The following is a 27,399-nucleotide window of genomic DNA, read 5'->3' as shown; positions in this document are numbered from 1 at the left end:
TCAGTTTAACACCAATTTCTCACTCTGTTTACCAGGTTTCTTACAATGGAATTATTATGTTACTATGCCAATGCCTGCCTCAACGTTTACCATAGCAGTAGGAAAGTGGCAGGAAGCCATACCAAGGTCTCAACACGAAGTCGAAGGGAAGAATGCGGAGCCATTTGAGTTAGGCTGGTAAGGTACTTCTCTCTTTAATAACTTCATACTGGCCTTTTTTACTAAACTAAAGTTGTATAAAAAAGAGCTGAATGACTTGCACACTTTTCATCACCTGATTAATGAAACATTGGTATGCTGTAGCAAAGTATCATTTACACGAGACACGCCCTAATTCATGCAGATGTTTAGTGAGTGAAAGGTGGACTCTGAAGCATCAAGTACATTGCTCCTCTTGCTGACAAACTTTATAGCATTTAAATGACAAAAACTGGAATACATGAAATAAACAAAACTTGTAAGATTAATTTTAGATTGTAGATTGATGTGATTTTTCATGATCATTTTGCTACAATATATGTATGCACTATTATTGTAGCATATTAGATGATTTATGTTGTTTGTATTATAAAATTAAAATATATTTTTTTGTGTGGAATCATTTGTATAAAATAAATGCATTTTGTAATTTATCAACAAACTCAATTACACCTGGTATTCATCAGTTTTGAGTGTCAGGATTATATCTGTACAAGGCCAAGCAACATAAAAGCAATTGTAAATAGACCTAACATGCATCAGATACAAATCCGATTGTTCAAACCACTTCAGGAGGTGGTCTAAGATGCAGTGGAAGCCTGTGATGTAACAATCCTATCTCTCCAAGAGGCATTTGACAAAGAAATCTCCTTCTAGTAAACTAAAATTCCCCCATGCAGGTCACTGGTATAAATTTCACTCCTACGAATTTTGAGGCAGCAAATATTGAATTTAAGAGATGCTTAGACTATCAAGTGTAAATTCATGTGGCTCAAATCTTATCAGGATGCAATCTAGGTATAAGTCACATGAAGTGACCAGATGCAAACAGGGCCTTCAAAACATGAAACAGGGAGTAGGTGCAGCATGTATTTTTTAATGTACATGAAAAAGAAAAAGAAAAAAAACGTCAGCTTTTGTACTGATTATCGTACGCACAGACTATCAGTATTTTTTGGTGTTTCCTTTTTTTTAATCTTATGACTATTCTAGATAATATTATATTTAACTACAAATCAAGTATTTTATTAACATTGTTATACTGTTGCACTCAAATTCACACACATATATCAGACATGAGATTGATGGTAGAGATGCATTAAAGGTTAAATTAATGAGCATCACATTGGTCAGTGAAATTTGTGTGTGAAAACCTAAATATTTGTGTCTTTATTGCAGCAGTGACGTGACTTACATAGAAAGTCAACCTGCAGATCAAAGCTGTGAAAACCAAGGCCCACATCTCAAATTGAAGGAGGAAAATGAGCAAAGTTCTTGCATCCACGAGGATTACCCTTGTCGTTTCAGGCAGGGGGCCTCTAGAGCTCAGGTCACAATACCCTACAGAGTGTTTTCCCCATTCTGCCACCTTCAGAGGGTAGAGAACAACATCCTGCCTCTTCTGCCCCACTGTCTGGCTGCTGCTCACTCTATTTTGGGCACCCACCCTTTCTCACGCCTGGATGTGCTCATTGTTCCTCCTGGTTTCACCAGCCTGGGCATGGCCAGGTATGTCCACCTACACAATGCTGCCTACACATGCTAGAGGCCTACGGCAACTCTTAGCACACTTTCACATCTACTTTTTTTGACCAAAGGACCATATATATATTATATATATATATATATATATATATATATAAACTAAAAAAAATAATGGGGTGTGTATATATATATATATATATATATATATATATATATATATATATATATATATGTATACAGGGGTTGGACAATGAAACTGAAACACCTGGTTTTAGACCACAATCATTTATTAGTATGGTGTAGGGCCTCCTTTTGCGGCCAATACAGCGTCAATTCATCTTGGGAATGACATATACAAGTCCTGCACAGTGGTCAGAGGGATTTTAAGCCAGTCTTCTTGCAGGATAGTGGCCAGGTCACTACGTGATGCTGGTGGAGGAAAACGTTTCCTGACTCGCTCCTCCAAAACACCCCAAAGTGGCAGCATGCCTAGTTTTCAACCAACCAAAAAGAGCACATGTCACACCCCTATTAGTTGAACTGCATTGGCTACCCTTAGCTGCTCGCATCAAATTTAAATCACTAATGATGGCCTTCAGAGTATTCACTGGTTCTGCTCCCATCTACCTCAATAGACCCTTAAAACCATATGTTAGCGCCCGCCCTCTCCGTTCCTCAAAGGAGCGCCAAATAACACGGCCAACCCCCCGTACAGGTCAGTCGAGGCTATCCTCATCTCTGGTACCACGCTGGTGGAACGAGCTTCCAAGCACTATCAGAGCAACAGAAACCCTCTCCGCATTCAAGAAATCCTTGAAAACCCAACTCTTCCGAGATTATCTTTTGCACTGAAAGTCTTTCTTTAATGCACTTATTACTTCCTGGCATATTGTACTTAATGTAAGGTACTTTGTATAATTTGTGCTGTAGTTTGAATGTTAGATCCTCCTTTGTAAGTCGCTTTGGATAAAAGTGTCTGCCAAATGCATAAATATAAATGTAAACGCAATAATATTTAGATCTGGTGACTGTGCAGGCCATGGGAGATGTTCAACTTCACTTTCATGTTCATCAAACCAGTCTTTCACCAGTCTTGCTGTGTGTATTTGTGCATTGTCATCCTGTTAAACAGCACCACCTTCAGGATACAATGTTTGAACCATTGTATGCACATGGTCCTCCAGAAGGGTTCGGTAGTCCTTGGCAGTGACGCGTCAAGTATTGGGCCAAGGGAATGCCATATGGCAGTCCAAACCATCACTGATCCACCCCCATGCTTCACTCTGGGCATGCAACAGTCTGGGTGGTATGGTTCTTTGGGGCTTCTCCACACCGTAACTCTCCCGGATGTGGGGAAACAGTAAAGAAACAGGGGAGTTGAGGTGCACATTTGATTCTGCCGTGATTTTGGGCAGCCGTGGTTTTATGTTTTTTGAATATAATCCGGGTAAGCACCCGAACATCCCTTTCAGACAGCTTCCTCTTGCGTCCACAGTTAATCCCGTTGGATGTGTTTCGTCCTTCTTGGTGGTATGCTGACATTACCCTGGATATCGTGGCTCTTGATACATCACAAAGACTTGCTGTCTTGGTCACAGATGCACCAGCAAGACGTGCACTAACAATTTTTCCTCTTTTGAACTCTGGTATCACCCATAATGTTGTGTGCATTGCAATATTTTGAGCAAAACTGTGCTCTTACCCTCTGCTAATTGAACCTTCACACTCTGCTCTTACTGGTGCAATGTGCAATTAATGAAGATTGGCCACCAGGCTGGTCCAATTTAGCCATGAAACCTCCCACACTAAAATGACAGGTGTTTCAATTTCATTGTCCAACCCGTGTGTGTGTGTGTGTGTGTGTGTGTGTGTGTGTGTGTGTGTGTGTGTGTGTGTGTGTGTGTGTGTGTGTGTGTGTATATATATATATATATATATATATTCTCCATTATTTTTAATATTCAAGAAGGGCAATCAGTAGTCTAGATTGTATGTGATTTGGATGTGATTAATCAGCCAGTATCTCAACTATGTAAATGCAAATAAATAAAAAATGTTTAGAAACAAAGTTCTTTAGTTTATCCAATAACTTCCTGGATCAAATAAAAGTACAGGGTAAGTCAAAACTCACAGAAAACGCTTTTATCTGATTACCCCAGGAAGTAACGGGTGAGGGGGCCTATCTTTTAGACTATGTCTGGAACATGGCCGCCAGCTTGAAACAGCCATATTGGATTAAATGCAGGTTTTTTCAATGGGAAGGTGGTAATGTAGTATATCAAAGAAATAAAAGGGTGTCCTGTGATTCACCCTGTATACAAACTAAGCACTTTTTTAAGTTACTTTGTATAACAGCATCTGCTAAATGCTATAAAAGTATATATAAAATGTAAAAAAACACAAATAATTTTTTTTCCTGATAGAAAGCTCTTGGTGTTTTCCTTCTTGGAAAGGAAAGATATTTGTTGATATATTTCTCATTCTTTGTCTGGGTCCATTATCTGTTTGGGACTAAAATGCATGCCCAGCTGGCTTAGCTATGAAAACAAAGAGCAGAGAACAACACACAAATAAACAGGGTTTGATTTCATTCTCTGCTCAGGATACATTTATTCCATTATATTTTCAAATACAAATTAGTTTGTGCTGCTATGTTAATGTTTAAAATGTCAGGTACCTTTAAATTCTCATATTGTCTAGTCTCAGCCATAGATGCTCCGCCCACAAGTTGATGGATAGTCTGATACTTTCAGAACACTAATCTGGCCTCACTGTCAGGATTCTGCCAGTTGCATTCTGATTGGCTCTCTGTACATCCGTGTATGCGAATGTATGTGAATTGTTTCATACTGGCTTTTACTGGTCTGACTCATATGAATCATAAATACTACCTCCTTCTACACGTCATTTCAAAATAGCAGACTTGTGATTTTTTGTGTCAAATTTTGTTTCCTGCAGTAGTACGTGGTTCTTGGCCACGTTAAGTGGGGAAAGGCAACAGAATCTCCCTAGCATCCCCTGGCAGAGTGAGACTACATATTGTCTAACACTATTATGATGTTGGTCACTGTTATACATCATTTTATCACAGTCATGATAAAATAGTGTCATATTGCCCATGTACTATTGGATTAGTTTTGAGAAACACTATAATAGCATTCCCTGTGGTGATATCGAGCAACAGCACATTTCACTATTTTGTAATATTGAGCATGCAACACACTGCTAGATGTATGTGGTTGCTGTGAAATAATATACCCTGCACATGTTCCAAAACCACAATCACAAGCATTATCTCCTGCTAACATTAATCTTTTTTTTTCTTTCCGCTTACATACGTTCCTAATTTTATGTTTCATATTTTCCACTGTAAACTAGAACCTACATTGGCGCTTGCTGTAGAATAAATGCTCCGTCTCCGTGTCTGTCCTCAAAAGAATGTTACTGCCCTCTGCGTCGTGTTGGTTCCTTGGATGGTCAATGGGGCACTATGTAGATTTGTTTACCAGACTTAATCTCAGGTGGTTTGCAAACACTGACCAAGCTTGTTTAGTCTACATAGTGGAGGTTTCTAACGAGGAGAACTTGGTGGGAATTCAGTCACTACTTGGCATCTATGTCCTTCAGTTCCTTTGGGACCTTTGGGTATAAGTGTTGTGGATGGTTTATGTGAAAAACTCTTTTGTACCAACTACTCTGTTTGTGCACTGTGCAGGAACAACTGCAAACTCTTTCCCTTAGTATTTGCAAAGTTTGCTGCCAAGAGTTTGCACTAAGCAAGCTGTTATATAGCAGAATATTTATTATTTATTTATTTAATGTATATATTATTTGTTTGTTTGTTTGTTTGTTTATAGTCTACCAAGGATTATGCTGTCTCAAGATTTGCACATTTTCTGATGCTAAACAGAGACTCTAATTTAAAAGAGAAGCATGCCTTATAATTTGGAATGAATCATCTCCCGAGACATAAGCAAGAAGCAAAAAGGAGGGCTGCTTTGCTGTAGCTCAAGTAAACATACACTTGGGTGGCCGTAGGTGTGTTCCTGTGTTTCCCACCATCTCTCTGTCCAGGAATAAGTGTTCCACAGGATGTGAGGTCATTACATGCTGCCTCGGGCAGGTTCCAGTCATTAAGCCAAAGAAAATGTCACATTGTAATAAGCGGGTCAGGCTTTCTCCTTTTCTTTCAGCTTATAAAATGCATATTTGATGATTTTAAAAATATTAGAATCTCTTTATTTTCTGAGTAAAGGTTTCAGGGAGAGCCTTAGCATCTGACAGAGTAAATGTAATGGAGCTTTAAGGCTATAGTGCAGCCTCTAGCTTAAGTGAGACAAAACAAGAGTTGTTTGTGTTAGAGGAAGAGTGAGAGAGAGGGGAAGGTTTAATAGTGAGAGTTGGGTATGATATTTAATACATGTAATCTATCTTCTAAACTCAACAGTAGTGACGCTGTGTTTACATCGCTAGATCAAACCTCTAATACATAACTAAGTTCTGTAAAAAGAGTGAGGAATGTTTGGCCAAAATTGGTAAAGTGATTCAATAATATTAAAAAAGTTAATGCATTAAAATCCCATGTGTGTTAATGTGCATTAATGTGTTAATTTTGAGAGCAATATTTAAAGCAGCTTTTGCGTTGTGTGGATCACAGCAGTAGACATGCTGTAGTTGCTAACTCCACAGGGAAATAGTACAGTCCTGCAGGTCTTATTTGAACAGCCAGGTTGAACCAAGTCAAAGGAAGGAGAGTGGTCAACAAAAACTGGGTCGGGGCGGGAGAGTGGTGCTTTGAGACGCCATTCCCCCAGGATGTGGGAGAGGATGTGTGGATTATTCCCAGCAACAAAAGCCATTAGCTCCTGGAACAACTTCAGAGACAGGAGCCATTTAATCTGAAAATTGGGAAATATGTGGGCCTGAGTCCTTGGGGCCAAGCCAGCTGCTGCTTTTATATCATGCTCCTTCGTTTACAGTCTGGGTTTGGGACATGGTGAAGACGGGGGCATCTTTTTGTACTCTGATAAGAGGGAAGGAGAGGGCAGGAAGTGAAAGATTAAGAAGTCAAGTAAAGGCAGGCCCGACCCTGATGTATATTTGTGTGCTTTGCTTTTCCTCCAATACCCACATCACTCCTCGCTGGTCTCTCAACACAAAAAAAAAAAAAAGACAAAAACAGCACCCCTGGAGAATGTGTTTTATCATAAAAGATCTCCAGCCGAATCAGTGTTACCCATATGTTGGTAAAGCAGCAACTGAAGTTATAGGAAGCGTGCCTGGGAAGAATGCAGCAGTCATCCAGGTCCGGTTTGTGTATTACCGTTAGGTCACGTAGGGTTGGTCTAGACCACAGTCAGAGTGACATAATCACACACTTGGAAGACCTCCTATCTCCTGATCTCCAGCACGTCATGAGGCTTGAGACGTACAGGAAGGGCATGGTGCTTTCCTCGGCTTTGAAGCTGCTGGATTTGAGTCCCTTAACAGCTTTTTTTTTATGCTGTAGCCAGACATAGTCAGAATATTTCTAGTGCCAGATGTGCAAATATGGGCATCCAACAGAGAAGCCTTCCACAGCGCTGCCGTGTCCCCAATGGCATTTTCACACAGCGTGTCAAGGGAGTGAGGTGCTAAATGAGCATGCCTAGATTTGAGATGCAGAAGGAGCCAAGTCTTTTAAGGAAAAATGAAAAGAGGCAAATTTTAGCTTGTGGTTTAATAAACATGGTCAAACATACTGGAAAAAGATACCACAACTGCCACTTAATGATTTACACACATTTTGACCTAGTTCAGATGAATTTGCTAAGACATAGATAAGAAGAATTCTGAAGTCTTTATGAAGATGACTCGTAGCTCTCCTGAAGTTCTTACTAACACTTCTTATCTCTTTCTTGTACAGAGCTTTTGCCAAACCGCTTAGAACATTTCTTTTAAACATTAGGCAACATAAATAGCACATCACGGCCTATTACCAAGCAATTACTTTGCTTCTGCAACCTGTAGCTGACCTTAAGTTTTTTCTCTAGCCCTTTGTGAACTGAGAATATTCCGTTTTGGCATTCGCAGGAGTTCTCTGACTTTTTGAGTATTGCTGTGCAGTGGAGGAGTTGAAGTATTTGGAGAATTAGTAAGTCATAAAACCCAGCTTTAGGGTCAAACCAACTATCATAGAACTTTCACCTTGCACAAGAATTATGCCCTCCACCTGCCTTGTGGCTGTTAGAACATTAGCAGTGTTTCACTAATCTTCTAGCGCTAGCATAAGGCAGGGTGTGATCATTAATTTCAACAGAGAGTAAAGATGAAAGACAACACCAGCCCTGGGCATCCAAACTGGCCATATTTCATAGTCTCACCTGTTGCTCATAAAAGGGTGGACATCTGACCCTTTGTTTTACTTTAGCTGTAGGCGAGATTGGTAACATTTAAATTTTCCCTTCATGATGTGAAATGCTTTTTTTTATTTACAAAAATAATACAAAATAACTGAAAGATTGAAATTAAAAAATAAAAGATCTCTGATTTTTGCCTCAAGTTACTTAACAGCTCTAAGTGGTTTGTGGGGAGCATGGGATGATTTAACCATACAGTTTGGGCAATGTTAAGTTATTTTATATAGTTTTATATTTCTTGCTAGTAATATACCCCAATGTTTGTAGCTATCCCTTATAAATAGCAGATTTAGCTCATTTAAGGTGCACTTATTCTGGAAGCAGATGTTCAGTTGTGCACATATAGCTTGTATAATCGCCACAGAAAAGCATGCAATGGAATGGAAAACTCTGGAGTAGCTCAAGACCACCATGCTCAATTCCACTCATTGGCTACAGGGGTAAAAGCCCCACAGCATTTTAACTGCTACAGCTCTGTTTAATACCTTTTGAGCAGCATTTATGATCCAGATGTAGTTATTCAACATCGGTTGCTAACGCTCTTGTGACTGAATGCTATGAATGTTCATAGTAGACTGCCAAAGTCTTGTCTAAAGCCTTCTCACAACAATAGAAGCTGCTACGGTGACATAGAGGACCTATTAAAACCCTTAATTTCAGAAGAGATGTTGTGTGCGCAGGTGTCTGCAAACTTTTGGCTTTGTGAACTAACAGGAGCCTGTTTTTCTTTATAATAGATGAACTGCCACATTTATTTTTGGAGTGTAGTTTCACAAATGCTAATTTTTCATGCATTTATCATCATTCACTGAACTGTTGTTCAGGCTGAAATACTAAGCACATGCATGGGGCAAATGCAGTACAGCACAAAGCAAATGAAGGCTCTGGTGTAATGTCTGCCTTTCATATATTGAAGGTACTAATTTTAGTTGCATAACAGCATAAAAATCAGTGTGGTTGTGTAGGCTTCATTTTGGTTGGGAAAATTGGCTTCTCCTCCACTGCTTGTATCTTTCTTAAACTGGTGGAAAGGTCTGATTGGATATGCTGATTTTCCCAAACAAGAGAGATTTTTTTTAACTGATTGAAATTCCACTAATTTTAAGGCAGTGGTCATGGTGTAAACCCATACTTAAGACCCCCTTATTACTGAAATGTTAATGAATATGTTTTAGGCAGCTGTTGTTAAATTGTGAACATCTACCTACTGCTAACATCTGTCTCGAGTGATCCGATTATAAGTGGACAATGAGATGCATTACTATGTTCAACTTTCCATTGGATCTCAAATGTGTCTCCAGTGACCACTGTAATTGCAGTTCATGACTGGGGCTAGAGTAACACCCACATTTACAGCTTCATGTCGGACTGCATTAGTTGTTGGACAAAAATGTCTCAGTTGTGTTCCACTGTTCTTGTTTGGCAGTACAGGCTGTTACAAACATTTAGACTGCATGGTCTTAGTAGAAAATCATGAAATATATTTGGATGACCTAGAGCAGCCTTACATGTGGTTAAATGACTATTGTCAAAGCTGATTGTCAGCTAGACCGCTATACAGCCCAGTTATTCATCAAACAGGGTAAACATCTTGTTCATGTCCTTAATTTATTTCAGAATGTTGCCATGAGCTATTGTCCACAAACCCATTAAGCCACATTGTGAATTACTAAATCACTGGGAATACTAATGCCAGGATCAGTGTAAGACATCTGAACTAAAAATGACAAAAATTCCATCAAAGCACATCTAAGCACTATTTTCTTATGAAGACCCTCAATAAATATTCCAACTTGTAGGGATAAAAAAAAACAAAAATGAAATCTGTTAAATGTTTACCAGAAATTTAGTTTGAGCTGTGTGTGAAATCCTTAGTATTAAGTTACAGCACTTAACTGTGCCTTCTTAAAGCTAACAGCCACACAAAGCTCTTCAACTTTGATGTACTAAATCAGGGCAGTTGTATAATATCTATAATACAATATCATACTGTATTGTGACCTGTCTGCATGTCTTTTTTTTTTTGCCTGAAGGAGCTAGTAATTTTGGGGTGTTCATGTCACCAACCTTTAGGAGCTGTTTGAGCACTCTTAAAATGACCATGTGGGAGAAGGACAGTCAAGTCCCATTGGATTGGTGCGGAGCATAATGTGGGCAACGGATGTGAAGCTATTGGAATGCGGTGGACTAGCCTGGATGAAAACATAGGCTGAGATAATACAATTTAAATAGACTTTGCTTTCTCTTGCTCTCTCTCTCTCTCTCTCTCTCTCTCTCTCTCTCTCTCTCTCTCCCCCTCTCCCTCCCTCTCTGTCTTTTTCTGTGAGGTTACTTTCTTTTTTTCCTCCAATCCTCTGTGATTGCTCAGTAACCTAAGAAGTGTGCAACAGAAACTGAGTCTTTCAGAGCAGAGGGACTTTGGCACAAGAGACAGCTGTTAATCAAATTGTCAAGGATGAGGTGTTTTCCTCTGAAAGTCTTCAGAGAGGGGATTTTTGTCCCCCCTTCTTCCTTTTCCATCCGCCATGCATGCACAAAAACCCCAGCGAATGAAGGAATGCCGAGCACGCATGCACCTGGAGGATAAAAAAAAAGAGGCCCGTTTCAAAAGACAGTTTAGCAGTCACAAAGGCGAGACTTTGTGCTCGCTGTTTCGCTTGCCCTCTCGATTTCTTCCTTACCTCTCCCCTCTCCTGCTTTTCATCCGAAGCCATGCTCAAACCTCTTCCTCCCCTCATATCCAGACGCCTCCTTTTAATGAAGATAGCAGAGTCCAATTTAGAGTGCACATTGTTATTATAAGTACATTCCTGCCTGGCTATCTTGGGGGGCCCCTGCCTTTCTCTCTCTTTATCTGCCTTGTGGGTATCTGTCACTGGAAATCAGACCAGGATTTAGGTGCCTTGTTTTGCCCTTTTGCCATTTCTTCACTGCTGAAGCTGAAACACCGGCTGCAAGCCTGTAACTGTCTTTATGGTATTTGAACAAGCCTGAGGTCCTCTATTATGAACTGGTGGAAGTGGTAAAGGAAAAAGTATGGTCAGTGCAGTAAGGGAGTTTATTTTGGCTGGGGGGCTGATTTAAGGCAGTAGAAACAGTGGCAGATTGCTCAAATTCTAAACTGCCACACACAGGAGCCAAACGGTGAAAAGCCACTGCACCACATCCCCCGAGAATCATCAGCCTCCCCACCAGCAAAATATATGAGGCCATTCAAAGCCTAGGCATATCCACACTCTGTTTACACTTCTTCATCCTACAACACTTGGAGAAGGCCTGCCGTTGCACTAAATCTGATTCCACCGGGCCAAGAGAACCACCCTTCCTCCCCAGACCTCCGCTAAGACACACACAGTTGTTGCTGGAGCAAAAAAGGATCTCTAAAACTGTATTGAAGATGGAGAACAGATATTATTGCCAGGATTTTGAGTGTCTGTTGTTGTTCTTCTTGAGGTTTCAAGATCAAAGACCCAAAGAACATCAACATACAGAGGCTGTCACCAAGAAATGTGCAGAAGAGTGTTTGCAAGCAGGCAAATGACAGTGCAGTCAGACGGAGTGGTGAATTTGATTGCATTGCAGACTTTGTATTGGCAGCAATGCGCTGGGCAGATCATCAGTCTCTTACAAGCATCCTGGGCCTTACAGAACTCAGAGCCTGTGTACCCATGCAGCTTAAAAAGATTTCTATCGATATTCCTGACTACATCCTTCCATAGCTCACCAAATTGGACCATAAATTGTTGTCTACTCTCTGGGCAACACCTTGATCAAATTAACATTTTTCAGTATGAAACTAGATTTAGGTGATGTCAGTTCTGGGCTTCCATAACCCAATTGACCTATCCATGCTCTGCTCTCTTTCATAGCTGCAGTTGCTACGTTGGTCAAGCTTCAGAGACTGATATTGGCAAAAATCTGTTTCAAGTTATGTCTACAAAATTGTAGTGCAAATGATTTCAAATGTATTTAGCTACTGTAACCGACCTCAGTGTTAGACCAAGAAGCATCTGCCCACCACTCAACATTCTTTTTGGGACCTAACGTGGGAGGCATTTCCTCTCTTTACCGAAACAAGAGGTCAGCGAGATTGTTGTGCGATAAAGTCATGAGTACAGTACCCCTGCATTCCACACACGCCAGAGTGCTGGTCTCATTCTCACACAGACGATAACCTTGAAAGATGCAAAGGAGCTCATGAAAGAAAATAGAAAAAGAGAGAGCGAGAGAGGCCTCACATTGTAAACACAGTCCTTTATGCAAACATCTGCTTTCGTTCCTCAGCCTGGATGACCGTTTCAGCGCAGGCGAATGCCCCCGGCTCTTTCAAAGCATTACTGCTGATCTGTTAATGTGGCTGCAATCAGGACAGCGCTTTGTGTGGAGGCACCACACAACACACAAATAATGAAAGAGAGCTTCTGTTTTCCAGACACGCATACAGGAGTAAGGCTAAATATGGACAACATTGCCGCTGCCATAAGTGGCATATATGCTTAGCAGATTGTTATCTTCCCTCTTGTATTAATAGTCCGGAAGTGCATAGTTTTGTCTGCAACATACTGAAATATAGAGTCTAGTGATCAGTATAGTTGATTGCAGTTAACTACAGGCTTTGGAACTTTTCAGTTAACTACAGTGCATGTGTGTGTGGAAAGACACACTTTTGTTATGTAGATTTGTTTGTATTTTTTATATTTGTAAGTGATACCTTTTTGGTTGATAGACTACTCAGTGTTATTGTAAATCAATATTCCTCATTCATTACATGACAGGCAAAACGTACAAAGGCTTGCCTAAATTCTAAATGTGAACTACAAAATTGAGGTTTGAATCATATCATATATGGTTAGCACTGCCTTTCTAAACATGACAATCTAGGGTTCAATTCCCAGCTCAGGAAGGAACACTACACAATAATTATATAATTGCTTATACAACATTTATTTTATTCAGTATTTGCCCCATATACACCCAGCAATTATAACGTTGATGATCTCCATGTTTCTACTGCTTATTCCACTGTCCATTGTCTCAGCTGACCATATAGGAGCACTTTGTAGTTCTCAATTTACAGTTGGAAGTTCATCTGTGGCTCTGCTTACTTTGTTTGCCCCCTTTCACCCTATTATACAAAGGTCTGCAGGAACACCACAGCCAGTATGATGTTTTTTTGTGTGTTATGCTGGTATGAATGGCTCAGACACAGCAGTGCTACTGGAGTTTTTAAACCCCTCAGTGACACTGCTGGACTAAGTGGAATAGCCCCCAAACAAAAATATCATACAACAACGTCCTGTGTCCACTGATGTAGGACTAGACACAAACTGTGCAGCAACAGATCGGCTACTGTCTCTGACTTTACATCTACAAGGTGGACCAAAAAGGTTGGTGTGACACAGTGGACAGCAAGTGGACACATGGTCTACAGTTTGTAATTGTAGATCTACCAAGTGCTCCTTTCCGGTCAGTGGAGCTGTGAGAATGGACAATGACTTTAAAAACAAGGAGATGGTCATAATGCTGTGGTTGATCGGTGTATAATGTGTCCTAAAATGACCTGGCAGGCCCATTGGGACCCTAAGAGCCAGCAGGGGCCACACAGCACTCTAACATTATAACTAGACCCCAGTCATGAATGCCAGATATCTGAAAACAGAGGCTTTTTGTTTAAAACAAAAGGGTAAAGGATTGTGCTAGGGGTTTTGTGTAAGACCTTGTCAGCCCTTGTTGTGAAATATAAACTCATACAGACATATTGAATCTACAACGAGAGAGAGAGAAGTGACTAATAGAATAAGAATCCTCTCCTTTTAAAGCAGAGCAGCAAGCACTGCATCATAGGAGGGCAGTACGGAGATTATTAATGACCCTTATTGTCTGAAACACATCTGCCAGCCTGTTTGATGTGCATTTATGAGTGAGAGACTTCCCCCACACATATATTGCATGGACATTTGACTCAACTGTGACCCCTTATCTTCTGTAGGAGCTCACTAATGTATTATCATCATATTGAAATGATTGTGTGTGAAGAAAGTTTTTTAAATAATGTGTGTGTGTGTGAGAGAGAGAGAGGAAATTTGTTTCTGTGGGTGTGCACTCATGCACATGTACGTGTGTATTAGTGTATGTGTTCACATTTCATTTCCCTAAAGACAATAAAGGTTAGATTAAATGTTAGATTAAAACCATCACAACATGTGGGAAGACTATCTGATGCTTTCCTTAACACAATAGAAATATTACAGATTATACATCAGGATGTACCTTGACATTTTACAGCTAAGTAAAATGTGGTAGTAGCTGTCTTTAATACAGTTAACAATAAGGCTTCTTGGCAGATTTTGGGCATGTTCCTTGTTTGATCTTGGCAGATTTCTGTGCTGTTTATATTGTCCATATTGATATATGAATTGTATTATATTAACTAAAGTTAAGAAATATTTTGGAGCGGCACGGTGGTGCAGCAGGTAGTGTCGCAGTCACACATCTCCAGGGACCTGGAGGTTGTGGGTTTGACTCCAACTCCGGGTGACTGTCTGTGAGGAGTTGGTGTGTTCTCCCCGTGTCCGCGTGGGTTTCTTCCGGGTGCTCCGGTTTCCTCCCGCAGTCCAAAAACACACGTTGGTAGGTGGATTGGTGACTCAAAAGTGTCCGTAGGTGTGTGTGTTGCCCTGTGAAGGACTGGCGCCCTCTCCAGGGTGTATTCCCGCCTTGCGCCCAATGATTCCAGGTAGGCTCTGGACCCACCGCGACCCTGAACTGGATAATCGGTTACAGATAATGAATGAAGAAATATTTTGTGTTTATAATTGCATAATTGCAATGCATACACACATTTGATTAAATGCGAAACTGTTTCATTCATCATATACTCCACATATTTGGGGGACATTAGCAGACTCTTTTAAAACTCTTCAAAATCATGGACATACAATAGCTTATAGGTCCTTTTCCACCAAAGCTTCCTGTGTACTCATCAATAAGCTTTTATTGTAATCAGAAGCATTCCTAAAAGTGAACTGAGCAGGATTAGTGATGGCAGTGAGAATGTCAGATTATGATTTTGACTAAAGCTGATGTCATACATGTTCATAAAAATGTCCTTAGGCTTATAAATATGAGTCCCATATATAAATTCCCTTTCAAGGGTCTTGGGGACAATGCTGTTAACTTCAAGGCATCAAGGGTATTAAGTCTATTCCTTTGTTCTGTAATCTATATGTGTACCTCAACTTTCAAGACAGCTACTGCTGGTTAAGATTACATTGGTTTCAGGTTGATGGATTCTCTTTTGCTCAGAGCAACTCTGATGGCGTTGGATACAGTGAGTAATAGAAAGACGGCCTTTAGTTGTGTGGCAGTTTTTGGCTTTAACTACAAAAGACAGCTTATTGAACTGTTGGGAAATAAGCTTAATGCACTAAGGGCACAAATAAACTCCTGGGGATAATTTTAGAAGAGGCATGTTTTGTTCTTTCCAGACCCCCCTACCACCACTCCCCTTGATACAGTGGCTGTGTTTGTGACCTGGCCTTCTGCCGAGAGGAAAGTATGAGGTTGATTCTTTTGGGTTTGAAATGGGAGTCAGTATTCTTTACTTTCAGTCTTCTGTATGCTTAAACATAGAGTGGTTTTATCCTGTTCTTGGATAAAAGAATGTGATTCCCTCTCTGCTGGGAAAAATACTTTCTGCAAACTGGTATTTGTGTGTGCGCGCACGAGTGAAAGAATGTGTTATTCATTTTTAGGCTTATGTTTCACTCCCATGCTCAGCAGATTGTAACCTTTATGCAAAGTGCAGCAGCCACACAGAAAAAAATTTGCTTGTTTATTTGTACTGCTTTTGACAGTTTTTCCAAAGATATATACATCACATTTGATTAAATGTTTAGCAAGTTGTCCATTCAGTCAAAGATCACTTGCCAAACTGATGTTGACTTTGCACAGCACATATCATGCATAACAGGTATAAATGATGAACAGGTAAAACTCGAAATGTTTTTTTTTTGCATTTGGCTACTTAAAGTTACTACAGCCATGTAGCCTAGATACATCTATGTGAGTTTTTACAAGATCTTCAGGATCTGCACTGAAGGCTTTACATGTAAAATTTCTCACCAGCATATTTAGTAAGTGACAGGGGGATCAACAAATCAAATTATGTTTACGATGAGAAATATATCAATGTTCATATGTGTCTGATTGGCAAAACACTGCTGTTTATAATAAAATTGCAAAATAACTGCAGAAGGTCTCACATGAATTTCAAATAAAATATATAGTATGTCTTTTACAATGTTCCAGAATCAGTATTTAATTTAAAATGGCCATAAAAATATATATGTACACTAACTTGAGGATGGTAGCATATATATTGTTGTTATTATTAGTGATCCTCTGTTTTTTAATGTTGGTGAAGGAACATATAACTTTATTCAAAAATGCATACAGTCACAATTTACATAGATTTATTGTAGAATAGTGGAATTACTCTTGTGTTGCGAGTCAAAGCAGGTGAACATTTACAGCAGTGTGTTCTTTTCTGGATGTTAGCCAGTGTCTGCTTTCCTGTAACAGCTCCTTTAAACCCTTCATTCCACCCGCTTCAGATAACAGGGGATGTGTACTCTCATACTCTGTAAACTCTATTTATGAGAATAACTATTTAGGCTTACACCCCAGCAGCTAGATTACTTTAGTGAATCATAACAGCATGAATGGAAAAGATGGGTGCCACGTTCCACTTTAAATTGGATCTAGTGATTTCCTCTGTTTTTGCTGTGGTCATTGTGTGCAACAAAGGAAAAACACTCAAGACCAAATCTATACAAATGTTTGTTGCCATTGAAAAAGGGTGGGAGGGGTGGAGGAATGCTGTTGGGCTATTTTATCAAACCAAATAATAATCGGTCAATGACTTGTTTGCTGAATAAGACCATTACGTAGCCACTGACCATGTGTTGCATTAACAAAACAACGTTAAGAATGAATGTCAATGTCAGAAAAATGGGTGTTGGTTCCTTCACTTTGGTGGAACTCTCCTGAGGAATATGTCAGTAATGGACTGTTTGGTGTACAGTAAACATATTGGTCAACCTTCAGAAAAGGTCCCCAAAGGGATGTTATTATGTTTTATTTACTTTATATTTGTCATTTTTATTATTTTGTGACTTTTATTTTTAATGAACAGCTCAGACAAGACACATATTTGGTTTCATGGCATGAAATGTAGTTAATGAGACAAGCAACATTTAGTCAAATATTTTTGGTTTGGTATTAGATCTATAATTGTAATTTAGCTAATTAAAGTGTACAACCCAAAGCATTACTGAAACATCTTGAGTTACAGATGAGCTTCTCTGGTAATTCAAACAGTAAATAAAAACTTACAGACAAGTTCTACTTCAGCCAAACACAACAGTCATTATTTTTCTTCTAACACACCATTCTTACTTAAAAGACCCTGAGCTTCTGAATGTAAACAATCAGAGAGAACTGCATTTCCCTACAGTTTTACATGAGAACTTCAGGGCCAAGGATTTTTTTATGTGTTACTTTCATTTGCCTGTCTGCTCCTGACCTGTTTTTGAAGCAAAGTTGAGTTGATGACAGTCATGGCTGGCATTTTGGTGCGCTTATCCTTTAATTTAGCCCTATTAGCACATAGAGCAGGAATGCCGGGTAAAGGGTGTAGTCCGGACAGCTTCTCCAAAATCCACAGGCATCATTCGGGATCCGGGATCCTCCTCCTTAATGATAGACCGACTGGAAGAGGAAAATCCCAGGGCTTTGAAGTCGGTTCAGGGTGGCCGGGGTGTGTGATATGCCAAAACTGGATGTGAGCTGACGTCGAAGCTGAGACAACACAAGATCATTTTCAGAAAGAGAAATTTCATACCTCTCATTTTTGAGTTTTAATTTTTTTTGTTCTCTGTGTTTTTATTTGAGCACTAATGCTCTTGGGCGAGTGTGAGGAAAGCTCTTGGTTTATTTCATGAACTCAAAAAACTGTCTGTTTGTGACCTGTATTTTGAACAGGAGTATTATTTATCTAGTGACAACTAGTCTCATACTGCAACCCTGAACTGGATAAGTGGTTACAGATAATAAATGAATGAAAGAACTAGTCGCATACCTCCCATTTTTGTCATTTTTAAAACATTTTTCTGTCTGTGTGAGTGTGATGTGAATGCTGATATTTTTCTGAAAAATCGAAGTGTGTTTTTTATTTATTTATTTCTTTTTGACTTTTTAAAGTCCTTCCAGAAAGGTTGCTATTTTGTCACAGAAGCAGTGTGTGGTGTTAAGAATATGACTTATGATATATAAGTGATATTTCTTGATATGACACCATGACTTATTATGGAAGATCTTATCAATATACATTGTTGAACCAAACACAAATAAATAATAGACAATACATTTACTTGCCTCTCTAAATATATTTGTGTTTTTCCAGCCCACATATTATCTTCCTGTCCCAGAGTGTGCTTGCTGGTGAGAGAGACCTGTGTGGGGCAAGGTTGTGCCATGAAATCGCCCACTCCTGGTTTGGCTTGGCCATCGGAGCGCGGGATTGGACGGAGGAGTGGATCAGTGAAGGTTTTGCCACCTACCTGGAGGACGTGTTCTGGGCCAAAGTCCAGCAGGTATCTATACCACTGCAGAATCAACAGCATGTTTCAAATGGCCTTTTTATGGTATTGATTATTTTAGATTATTTTGTTATGACATGTTCTTTCCCACACAGTAGGGCATTACATAAATCCAGTCTAGAGAGCAGTTTAAGTTACTTGTTTTACTATGAATATTCAGCCTCAAAATCAGCAGGATTTGTCTGCTAAAAACGTTCTGTAGATAGCTGGATCTAAAGCTTGCAGCTTGCATTTCTTTAATCTGCTTTTTATTTGTTTATTTAATGTTAATTTGAATTTTTTAGAGTTGTACAAATGTGGAATATCTGGGTTCAATAACTGTTTTTTCTGCATGTATTATTGCTGGATCACCTGCAGGCCGGCCTAGAAGAGCCTTATGTACGTACTGACTGACTGACTGACACCTAATGTTGAAACGTGCATGCGCAAGTAGGAACTGTTAACTGTCAGCTGTATTTCACAGAGAGAATTTAATGTGGCGCCACTGCACCGTCTGTTGTTAGTTGAGCCATATTTCACATTCCAGTTCGTGAACAAAATTGGGAACTAAAAAATGCGTGTTCAAATGTTCAAGGTGTCAGAGAGTTGAGAGCTGAATTGGCACATGGTTGTGCCGCTTCAGCGCTGTAGGTCCACCATCCACCGCCTTTGAACAGCTCAGTGTTTTACTGGAGCCTCGAACAGAAATTTGTTCAATGTTTTTGGGGTAATATTTATCATAGTCTTTTCTTTATGTTTGGAGAATGTTTCTGTGACCCAGCCTTTTGTTTTCTACTATATATTTAACAAACAAACTCATCTTGTCTGTCCCTATAACGACACAAGAACACGGACACATCTCCCCGTTACTTACTTTCTGACGAGTAAATTACATCTGCACAGCTTTTTATTTAACTTTACATGAAAACGGACAAAATCTCTAGATGATCACTGTTTTATCAATCAGACCCTTATAGAAATGTAAGTCAGTACATAAATATCTAGTTCCAGCGATGCCCTGTTCCTTTATCAGTATAGGTTACTTGGTTGATAAATGGTGCTTGGGTTTAGTAATGTTTAAAACAAGTAATAAACAAATTTTATTATTATTATTGTAAACAAAGACATTGATATGAAGCACCAAAGCTTCTCCAGACCTTCCAATGACAAGGGTATGTATTTCCTGTTTTTGAAATGCCAGAAACACCTCTGTGACAATGGCTATATGACTAATGGCGGTCTGGCAAACCTAGGCTTGCCTAGTTTCTCTTTGTTCTTGTTAACTATAGATAAAACTAGGGATGGAAACAAATAGTTGGATTTTTAATAACTTTTTAAAATCAAATAGTGAATCTGGACAATCGATTCAGTGTAAATTACGTTTTCTACCATTTGTTTTTCTCATAAAGTCTCATGACTGAATTCTATACTCCTTCAGAGAACACTATAAAACATATGCTTTGATGGAAGTTCTAGTCTATTTAGTGATGTAAACTGAAACTGCTCCTGTGTTTAGATGTTTAGACTGTAAGCAAATCCATACTCTGCCTATCCTTGCTCTGTTGCACCATGGTCTGGTATTTAGAGCCTAGAAAGAGCGTTTTCTGCAGCAAGGCAGCTGGTTTGTTCCTGCCTCACTAAAACAGCAGAGCTGTAGACTGGTGGATGTGACTTACCATTAAACAAATGAAACAAAAATAAAATTTCATGTTCTGTTCAGTTAGAATAAACACAAAAAGCATTCTTCATATATGTGTTATATTTTTGCCTGTGAGAACAGCAAAAATACATTGATTCTGGCATTTTCAGTTCCAATTTTGGCCATATTCATATGTGGTACTGAAAATCTATACACACAGCAACACTGTCTAAACAGCCAGATTGGAATTTGTGTGACTTTTACATCTATCTTACTTGATATGCCTCCTAATTTCATGCTGCCAGAAGGGAAAGTTGGATGGCAACAGCGGGGATCTTCTTGTAGAAGATTAGGGAATGGAAAACAAGCTGTTCATTTCCTAGCATTTTCCTTTTTACAAAAAAAATATCGAGAAGAAATACAATTGTGTCGAATTAATTTATCCAGTCTCATGTCACTGAAACAAATGTGTATTATTGTATAATGGTTAAAAAAAAGGTGTATAATGGTAATTTTTTTGTAAGTATGTCTTTATCAATATTATATTTTTCCATGTCTGTATAAAACCTGTTGTATATCATGAAAAGAATCAGACTGTGGGAGTCAGGGGAAATCTCATAAAGGTCAAGGGCGGAAAGCACTGCTGAATGTGTGTGACCGCTGAGTCCTCAGGCAGTATTGTTTGAGAGACCATAATGCTGCCATGATTGACCTAGCCACATGGACTCAGGAATACTTTGGAAAATCATACTTACTTAACAGAGTCTACCGCTGCGTTAAGAAATGCAACCCGAAAATATAATACAAAGCAGTAAATATATATCCATTTTGCACAGTTCTCTGGGCAAAAGGCAGTGGAAACATGCTCTGTGGTCATTCAAGTCCATGTTTCAGCCTTTTTTTGGGAAAAACATATAAAATTCATGTCTATTTTGGAGACACATATGCTGCAGTAAGTGTGAACTCTTTTACCAGGAACTCCATGTCTATTTCAGAACAGTGCTAGGCCTCAGTCTGATTTGATCCACATACCTTAATTCATTCAAGTCCCCCAAAAAATGCTGGTTGTCAACATGTGTGTGAGAACAGGATGATACAGGGACTCTCGGGTTGGTAATTGTTTCAGCACTTCACCTGGAATTGTTTGGTAATTCAGTGCTGAATGAGCAAGGTTCTCCCTCAGCATACAATGCCTTGCAATCTGAGAGAATTTACACAGAAATCCCACTCCACAGTAACTAAGCCTGTCATCAGCAGGAAGAATCAAAAGATTAGACTCACCTTTGCTGAGGAGGATGCATGTTTGAATGCTGGAGAACTGATCCACAGTTCATGTTAATGCTGAGTTTTATTGATGAGGTTTAATATATTTGTGTCAAAAGGGAAACATTGTTTGGCATCCAGCTGGGGGAGGACTGAACCCAAAGTGTATGAAGAGGTAAAGTAAGCTTGGAGGAGCTCATGGCTTTTGGGGTGTTTGGGGTATTTTGACCTCGTATACTGGAACTAGATGATGTAAATTCTTGTATTTATCAGATCTTCTTTTGGAAACGTAAATCTCCTAATCAGCCAGCAATGTTTATGCAAGACAATACACCTTGTCACACTACAAAACATGTAAAGCACTAATGTCTAGCTGTTAACATGGAAATAATGTAATGGTCAAACCAGAGTCCTGATCTGAACCCAATCAAGAATCTCTGGAAGATATTTATTTTGTGGCAAATGTTGGCTATGAATTTTACTGAACTGCAGGAGGACACTGGAACAAAAGTATAATAGTGTGAGAAATGGATGTCCTGTGAGTGCAGAAGTTCTAATGTCATTCATAGTGTGGGCCTTTACAACATAGATATAACCATAATATTGTCCTCTAGTTTTGATGACAGATGTTTTTTTTATTATTTCAATTTATTATATTGTGATTCAGAATGTTTTTAAATTATGAAATATTATTCACACACATCTGTTCAAAATATATTTAAATGGGATTCGCAGTGATTTTAAAATGTAGGAAAATGTAAGTTATTTCCTAGTTTTGATCTCTCTTTCACGCATTCTTCATGTTTACCATTGTTTTATTACATTTTCTGGCAATACACAAAATACCTCCACCCAAAGAACTTTTTTCAAAGAATTTCTGACAGCAAAACCAACTGTTTTGCTGCAGTAATAGATTTAAATTTGTATGCCCATAATCTGAAAACAAATGTTACCTTAAATGGTACAAATGTTTGCCTGCTCATGAAGATTATTGTGAGTATAAGTCAGCTACAGAAAATTGTACAAGAAGATTTGTATATTCGCAAATGGGATTTGCACATAAGCAATGATGGAACCACATGCTGTTTTGCAGCTTGTGCAACTTGTCATGAGCTTTGCTTGAGTGACTTGAAATTTTAAGCAGCATATTGCTTTGCCATTTCTGCTTTGCCTTGTGTGATGTGATAACCATCTCATTATTTTTATTTGTATTGCTTTTCTCTCTCTCAATGCCTCACACACTCTCTTTCTATTTCTCCCTCTCTCTTCTATCTCTTTCACAAACTCTTTCAGCTTGGTTGCAGCAAGGATGAGGAGCACAGGCAGTTGAAGGCCCTGCTGCGTTGGAGGAGGCTAAAGGATGAACTGGAGAACTCTGAAGAAGAGCTGCACGTCCTCAGGTTTGACAGGCTACCTCTCTCTCTTTAACACACTCTCACACTTCATTTCTTTTAGGCCATATAGCCAGTCTCATTACTGATAATGGTGTGCAACTGCCAGCTACATAAACACCAGTATTTAACTGATGTCCTGGCCTAATATATGGTTTATTGGGATTTAGGCACTTGTGTTTTACTGACAATAAGTATTTAGTAAACTAAGTTTACTTCCAATTCTGGTGTCAGCCTTCTATCAGATTTTACCATAAATAAGCCACTTTAAAGGCAATACAAAGCAGTTCATATGAATTGAGTTAAGCTGTTACTATGTTCCTGGTTATTGTTTAGAATTCACAGGAGTGTACAAAAGTGTAATGCATTTTCCTTCCCTAGTCCCTCTTAAATCTTTCCTGCATTATTATTTCTGTAGTTTTATCTGCCTTGATTACACTGAACTTAACAAGCGAATAATTTAGAATGTGTCACTGTGTGAATAAGATGTGGCATGTTATGGAATATTCTTCAGTGAAGAGTGCAGTGCATTTTGACCTTGTTGCTTTGGTTCTGCAGAGTTTGTGGCTTAGCTTTAGAGAGAGAGAGCGAGAGAGAAAATGTATATGAGCATGTGCACGTGTACAGGAGCTTTACCAGCAGATTTCACACATCCACCTGACAGTCTATTTCTGGGACCCATGCTAATTTGGCATAAGGTTGATAAATCTGATTGATGCATACGTCTTATCTTTTAGCTTCGACATTGTAAATTATACTGTGTCCTAATTATAACTTTGATGCAGTTTTAACTTTAACTGACTTTGATGCAGTTTTACAGGGTTTTGCTGATATATTCAAGGTAATTTTTGTTATATTTGTTAGTAATGTTAGCCTAAAGGCTCTTGCGCTACGCTTGAGAAACAAACTTTTACAAGGCCGTCACAATATGATTTTATGTCTGTGACAATTCACATGTGTTTTTGGCTTTCAGTCAGTCACAAAGCCATGTTGTGTTATCTCTCAAAGCTGAAAACCTTGCTTCATACAAATATGTGGACAGAAAAGGCAAAAGCACCTTTAGGAACATTGTTTTAGTTTCAGTTTCAGGATATACTGTCTATACTTTAACTCAGAAATATGGAGCAGAGATGTGAATAAAATCTTTGACCCTGCATTATTATTTAGTTCCGGTTGCTTGTGTCTTCAGGAACAAAAAGGATTCAGGAACAATGGGACACACATCTGTTAGGATGTGTATATTGTGTTGAGATATGATGCATTGATATAATAATTATCTCACACACATGATTTATTTGATTTTACTGGTTTTACTGCAATAATAATAATGTTAAAGGGGGCATCGACAGCTGTTCTCTGGTTTGTTTACGTTCAGAAGCTCTGCATTATTTAAGGGGGAATGGTATGCTTGAAGGGAAAAAATGACTTTTTATGTGTCTGAAGTTTAACTTGTCTGTAGGATTTTATTCACAGGTTGAATTACCACAAAAATATATTTGGTACTCGTGTTGTTTATTTTTGTAGTACTTTAGGTCTGTGTCTACTTTCATGCAATTAGCACTGTCTTGAATTTAGGGTGAGTTCCATCTACAGCAAAAATAAAAAAGTTACCCACTTATGGAGCTAGGAATAGAGCAATATCCTCATCTTAGTTCATGCTTTTCAAAATTTGCCATCTCTTAATTGTCTAAAATCCTGCATAATGCCACTTATTTATCATGAGCAGAGAGAGAATGCCTAGCATACCATTTTTTTTTTTTTTTTTTTTTTTTACACATTTGGGGTCACTGGGTATTTGTATTGTAAATTCTTTAGATCAGTTTTGAACAGCAGAAAATAGTGAGGAAATATTAAATTTTTTTTTTCTGTGCTTATGCTACTAATTTTCGGTGTGGTAGTTGTCAATTGGTGTGACCTGGTTTTTGGGAACCTCTGCTCTGGAAATTTGTGTTGTAAAGTAATGTAGAAAAGTTCATCAGCTCGATTTGGAAATTGTGAAATATAATGTAATGACAGTTGGTAAACGTATTGAATTCAGCACATATCTCTATGAATATCTCAGACTGCTGACATGTGTACTGTGCTATTAGTGATGACACGTCATGAAACGAGTGGAAAAACATTTATTAAAATAATTAAATGTCATCAGTGATGTTTCCCTATAGATCATATGAGCAGCTTGTGGTTGTAATTCATGTGCGTGTAGTCTGTATGCCTGCTTTTCTGTGACTTGACAATTTTACAAGCAAAACGTAGCCAATGTTTCTGAGACGTTGTCATGGCATGCTTTTAGCTCCTAGCTAGAGTTAACACTGTCAAAAACACAACCATAAAAAGAACTACATGCATAAACTGGTTCAAAACTGTGAGGTTGAGCAATGCAGGATTGTAAAAATGACAGTGGTATAAAATACCTTTAAGTCCTGAAGTATTTTAAAGAAGCCAAATGGTATGATACATATTCAATCCCTTTGTCGTCCACATTGAAACTCTGAGCATGCGCAGCTGTTTTGACCCAGTAGTCCAAATGCAGGACAGGAGGTATAAACAGACAGAGGTTGTGACTAGTTCTCATGTTACCAAAGTGGGATATCTGCGACATTTGGGGGGCCAAAATGGACACACATGACTCCCCCTACTCAAATATTTAAGTCTACTTACTTATGGATTGTTTATATTTTTTTGTACAGACTTATCTCCATGTGGTGAGAGAGCAGAGGAGTAGTGCTAACAGTCAACAATCTGTCTGTGCTCTGAATGCACGCCTCTCAACTTTCAAACAAGCTGCCCTTTAAAATCTGAGGACTAACACTAGACACTAAAAATGGCCACAGTTTGCAGAGTTTACAGAAAATGATACAGTCTCTGTGTTGCTGTGCTTGTTTTAATCAGAAAAATATGATCAAACAAAAATAAACCTCAGCTTGGTTTACATGTGTAAAACAATGCAAGCAGTGCAAGCAGAGAGATGCTTCAGAGATAAAATGCGATAAACACTGGAAGAAGAAACTGGATCTGAGTAAACCTTTGACGCCTGTGCTTCTCTCTTTTATATTCTCAAATAAACGTGATTTTACAGCTGTTGATTTTATTCGTCTCGTTATAAAGAGATGTGTTTATTTACATTTTATGCTTCTGAGGAGTCTGCTGCAAAAGATTCTTTGACCCAGAATGTGTCTAGCTAGGTCATTACATATGTATTCCTGGCACTTAACACCTGAGTGCCTCTTCTCTACAGCAGGCAATATAGCTTCCAAAACAGAGTCAGCCTTAGCCCCGAATGTGACATGTTATAATTTTTGCTCTGAAATGAAATTTTATCTAGACAGAGGAAGGGTTGGGTTGAGGGTAGGTGTAATGGGTGGGCGTGTTCATCTGTGTCACCAGTGCAACCACAGACCCTCTGCAAAGTGCGTTTATAGGTCTCCCTACGCAATTTTTCCAATATTGAATATGAGATTTTTTTTTTAAAAGAATAACTTTTTTGAAAAGGAAATGTCAGTGCCTGTTCACACTAAGAGCAATCTTGTATTTTGTTTATTATTTTGTTTGTAATTTTCAAAAAAGGGCATTGTTCGTTATAATAAATGCAGCAATTAATAGTTTTACTGTTTGTAAAAATAAACATTAGTTGCAGCCCAATACCATACAATAATCTATAAAGGCAGTGTTCTTTTATGGGCCTTAATGTTGACTGCAAAGTGGTTTATAGTAGTGACCGAATGGTCATTATTATTTATGGACAGTGTAAGCTTAAATCACTTGATATATGCACTCCTAAAACCTGTAGCACTATTCCAACCCCCTGCCCTGTCTGCCTGCTGATGAATGTGTCTTTTCCTTCCTAAGTACATAATAAATTATTGTGTTTTTCAGGACTGAATTGTTGTCCTGACACCACTTTAACAATTCCTCACTTAGTTCTCAGCACAGTGACTCATTGTTGTTTTAGTTCTTTGTTTTAGTGTAGTCAGCAGCAGGCTTTTCCAGTGTTTTTGGACATGCAATTTCATGGGACAGTTTTGAATTTTCTTACTTGTTTTTACGCTATTGTGGTCTGGCTGTCAAATGATTTCTATCCAAAGTGTGTTGTTTCTGATGAGACTTCCTGGAATCCCCTAGTGAACCTTTCTCCAGTACTGTAATATTAGACAGGATTATTTCTGATTATAAAACTGCTACAATTATTGTGATAAATAATTTTACAGTAGCTTTTTTAAAATACAAGGGATAATCAGTATTGCAAATAGTTTCAAAAGAATCATTCACAACTTATATGAGGTTGAAAAACAGAAACATTTCATAATTGATTTACATTTACATTTATGCATTTGGCAGACGCTTTTTTCCAAAGCGACTTACAAAAGAGGATCTAACATTCGAAG

The 27,399-nt window shown here is 38.7% G+C and overlaps 1 protein-coding gene across 3 annotated transcripts in view; it reads left to right on the top strand.

The window, feature by feature from the left end:
• aopep (aminopeptidase O (putative)) overlaps nucleotides 1-27,399 on the top strand; it is an 83,985-nt gene that overhangs the window by 3,047 nt on the left and 53,539 nt on the right. For 2 of the 3 annotated variants that reach the window (XR_010795318.1, XM_066643592.1), the window contains exons 4-7: nucleotides 36-177; nucleotides 1,378-1,707; nucleotides 18,547-18,736; nucleotides 22,917-23,023. Coding sequence is in view for 2 of the 3 variants with exons in the window: in XM_066643592.1 (XP_066499689.1) it covers nucleotides 36-177; nucleotides 1,378-1,707; nucleotides 18,547-18,736; nucleotides 22,917-23,023 (769 nt within the window). In the remaining variant the exon portion in view is untranslated. The remainder of the gene's footprint in view (nucleotides 1-35; nucleotides 178-1,377; nucleotides 1,708-18,546; nucleotides 18,737-22,916; nucleotides 23,024-27,399) is intronic. The other variant, XM_066643593.1, reaches the window with a different exon arrangement.

Source organism: Hoplias malabaricus, chromosome 14 (genome assembly GCF_029633855.1).
Source record: "Hoplias malabaricus isolate fHopMal1 chromosome 14, fHopMal1.hap1, whole genome shotgun sequence".
Lineage (NCBI taxonomy): Eukaryota > Metazoa > Chordata > Actinopteri > Characiformes > Erythrinidae > Hoplias > Hoplias malabaricus.
This window is presented reverse-complemented; position numbering and strand designations above follow the sequence as displayed.